Source organism: Priapulus caudatus, unplaced genomic scaffold (assembly GCF_000485595.1).
Source record: "Priapulus caudatus unplaced genomic scaffold, Priapulus_caudatus-5.0.1 Scaffold266, whole genome shotgun sequence".
Taxonomy (NCBI): domain Eukaryota; kingdom Metazoa; phylum Priapulida; class Priapulimorpha; order Priapulimorphida; family Priapulidae; genus Priapulus; species Priapulus caudatus.
This window is the reverse complement of record NW_014577327.1, coordinates 261,833-264,488: the sequence shown is the minus strand read 5'-3', so window position 1 is coordinate 264,488 and position 2,656 is coordinate 261,833. Positions and strand designations below refer to the sequence as shown.

At 44.3% G+C, this 2,656-nt stretch overlaps 1 protein-coding gene across 1 annotated transcript in view; it reads right to left on the bottom strand.

Moving 5' to 3' along the window:
• Positions 1-2,656, bottom strand: part of LOC106808294 (peroxisomal carnitine O-octanoyltransferase-like) — a 30,084-nt gene that overhangs the window by 5,470 nt on the left and 21,958 nt on the right. The window contains exon 7 of the mRNA XM_014810949.1: positions 1,767-1,893. Coding sequence (XP_014666435.1) covers positions 1,767-1,893 — 127 coding nt within the window. The remainder of the gene's footprint in view (positions 1-1,766; positions 1,894-2,656) is intronic.

The window sequence follows — 2,656 nt, the reverse complement described above, 5'->3', positions numbered from 1 at the left end:
TGTGTGTGTGTGTCTGTTCACTATATTATATACAATATTAAATTGACGTCATCTTACATTCAGCTATTCTCACTACATTACACTGAGCTATAACTATGCCTAGCTAACGACAGCTATACTAATCACTCTCTTAAGACTAAACTACCAGCAAAGGAAAAAAAATGTATCATGCAATCAGAACAAGAGATTGACTAAAGCCTAGCGCAGACTTGCGACTTGCGACTGGTCGCTGCAACCTGCAACCGCATGCGATCGTTCGCACGCTTCCCCGTGTGTGCGCACACATGCGATTTCGAAGCGATTTCGGAGCGATTGGGAGCGACAAGTTGCTGAAAATCAAAGAAGTTTGATTTCTTGCAACTCGTTGCAAGTGACCAGAATCGCTACTACTTGGAGTTGCACGTTCACGCAGACATAGCGATTTCACAGCAATTTCGACTGCGATTCTAGAATCGCAGCCGAGTTGCATGGAAAAGTCGCAAGTCTGCGCTAGGCTTAACAAGTGAGACAAGTGCCGGGTGAGACGTGAGACAACGCGAGACAGTACCTGACTACGGAGAGGACCGGTGAGACGTGAGACGCACGAAGACACTCCGCCCCGCGGCGCGCCCCGCGGGGGTGGACGAAACACGACAGTGTGAGACACACGGGCAAAACAGATTCAAAAATGTGAGAGACGCGTGGTTTTCTTTCCGAAAAAAAACAGACTTCAATGTCCTTGAAACGGTTGGGAGGTCATGAAAATGTCGCCAGTCTGTCGGATGATCGTCTCGGGGTAAAAACAACGGCGAAAAATCGTCGCTGGCTTTCGGCAAATATTTCTTGTGTAAAATTCGGACATTTTTGTTTTTTAAACATTTTGAAATCCACGTGATTTCCGGCACTGGCCCGCTCTCTGCTCATTACTTTTGACTACTGCCTGGCTCTGCTTGTCATCGTTATACTGGGGTGCCATGAAACCATGCACGAAAGGTCAGGCATCATAACATGTTGAGGTTAAGTTTTGATGCGGTGAGGCCAACGTATGCTCACAAAAAGAGAGCAGCCACAGCAAAACGAGGCAAGTTGCAGCCTGAAGTTTAAAACCAAAAGTTACTATAATGCACGGCAGACACCATGCCATAGTGACTCTGACAGAATAAAAATTCTTATGTTACCTGCATGCTTACTGCATTACTGCAGAATATAATCGTAAAACACTGAAAACAGCAGTACTGTAGTAAATTTTTTCAGGAATTTTGCATGGCATGTCATAGTTTTCAGACAGTCATGTGGATTCACGTTACATGGTGTACAACCGAGTAACACATTGGTGCATCGAGCAGATTCAAACTCACATTAATTTTCAATCCCAGCATAATGAACTGCACACCATGACGCTTACCCTACATGGGGAACGGTCAACCACTGTTTAAACACACATATGCACGCGCATGTGCGCACACGTACACACGCACACACACACACATTAACGCAAACTTACACACGCAAATGTACAAATAAACATCACGAGCACACACATGCATGCATGCACATACGCACGCACGCACACACGCACATATACAGTAAATATAAAGATATCGTGTATCTGTTCAGTGTGTGTGGTGCAAGTGAAGTGCAAATGCAATCTGCAAGTCAGTTCTAGGACAGCAATCCCTTGTTCGGTAGAACCAAAACTAACACATCGTAATAAAAAAATAATATCGAATCGAAATAAAAAATAAAAAAAAAAAAACAAAAAAAAAACCATACTCGGCTGTACTTACCGGCGTAGTGGCGCCATCTAGCATCGAGCGGCACCACTCGATCCCCTCGACAGTGCAGGAGCGTACCGTCTCGGTGCGACCGTGGTAGAACTTGCGTGTCGTAGCAGTCTCGTAGGTTGCTGCTGGCCTGTGGCGAGACGCACAGGTAGCGTGAACAAAAGAGCATCACCACAAGACGATGGGAGACGCGGGGCGTGAACAAGAGAGCGTCGCCACGACGACTCCCCGTGACGACGCTTGGAAACACGCTGGTGGGAGCGCGAATGACATGGTGTAACAAATAACTAGGGCCAGCAGTGTAAGGAGCCTCGAAACCCTATGGGATGGAGTTGTGGGAAAGAGGGGGGGGGGGAAAGAGAGAAAGACAAGAGGAGGAAGAGGCACTCACCTACTGTTGTGCTTATGTATGTCGTAACATATGTGACCCACTCCAGCAAAACCAGGATTAAGTAGGAAATTCTACTAATTGAGTTATGCGCATATCTGAATAAATCATTTAATTACCTTTAAAATGATATATAATATTTGGTTATATCTAAAGAATTGACCGATCTACAGCAATTTGAAGATCGGAAACCGACTTATTCTGGAATATGCAGCTTTTGAGATAAAGCGTTTCGGGCAAGGGGCCCAGTCGGGGATAAGCGGTCAGAAGCCGGTCTGAAGTAGAAGAAAAATAAAGACTTTTTTTTTTTTAATTAAAAATAACCATAATAATCTAGAGATATCTGAACCTATATATCCGAATTAAATATGCACTTAGAAACATATTTTTGTAAAAATCTCGTTTTTTTCCAGGTAGGCCATTTTCAGCATTGACATGACATTACTCAAAACAATGACTTGCGACTTTGTCCGTATTATGCTGGAGCAGGTCACATATATATATA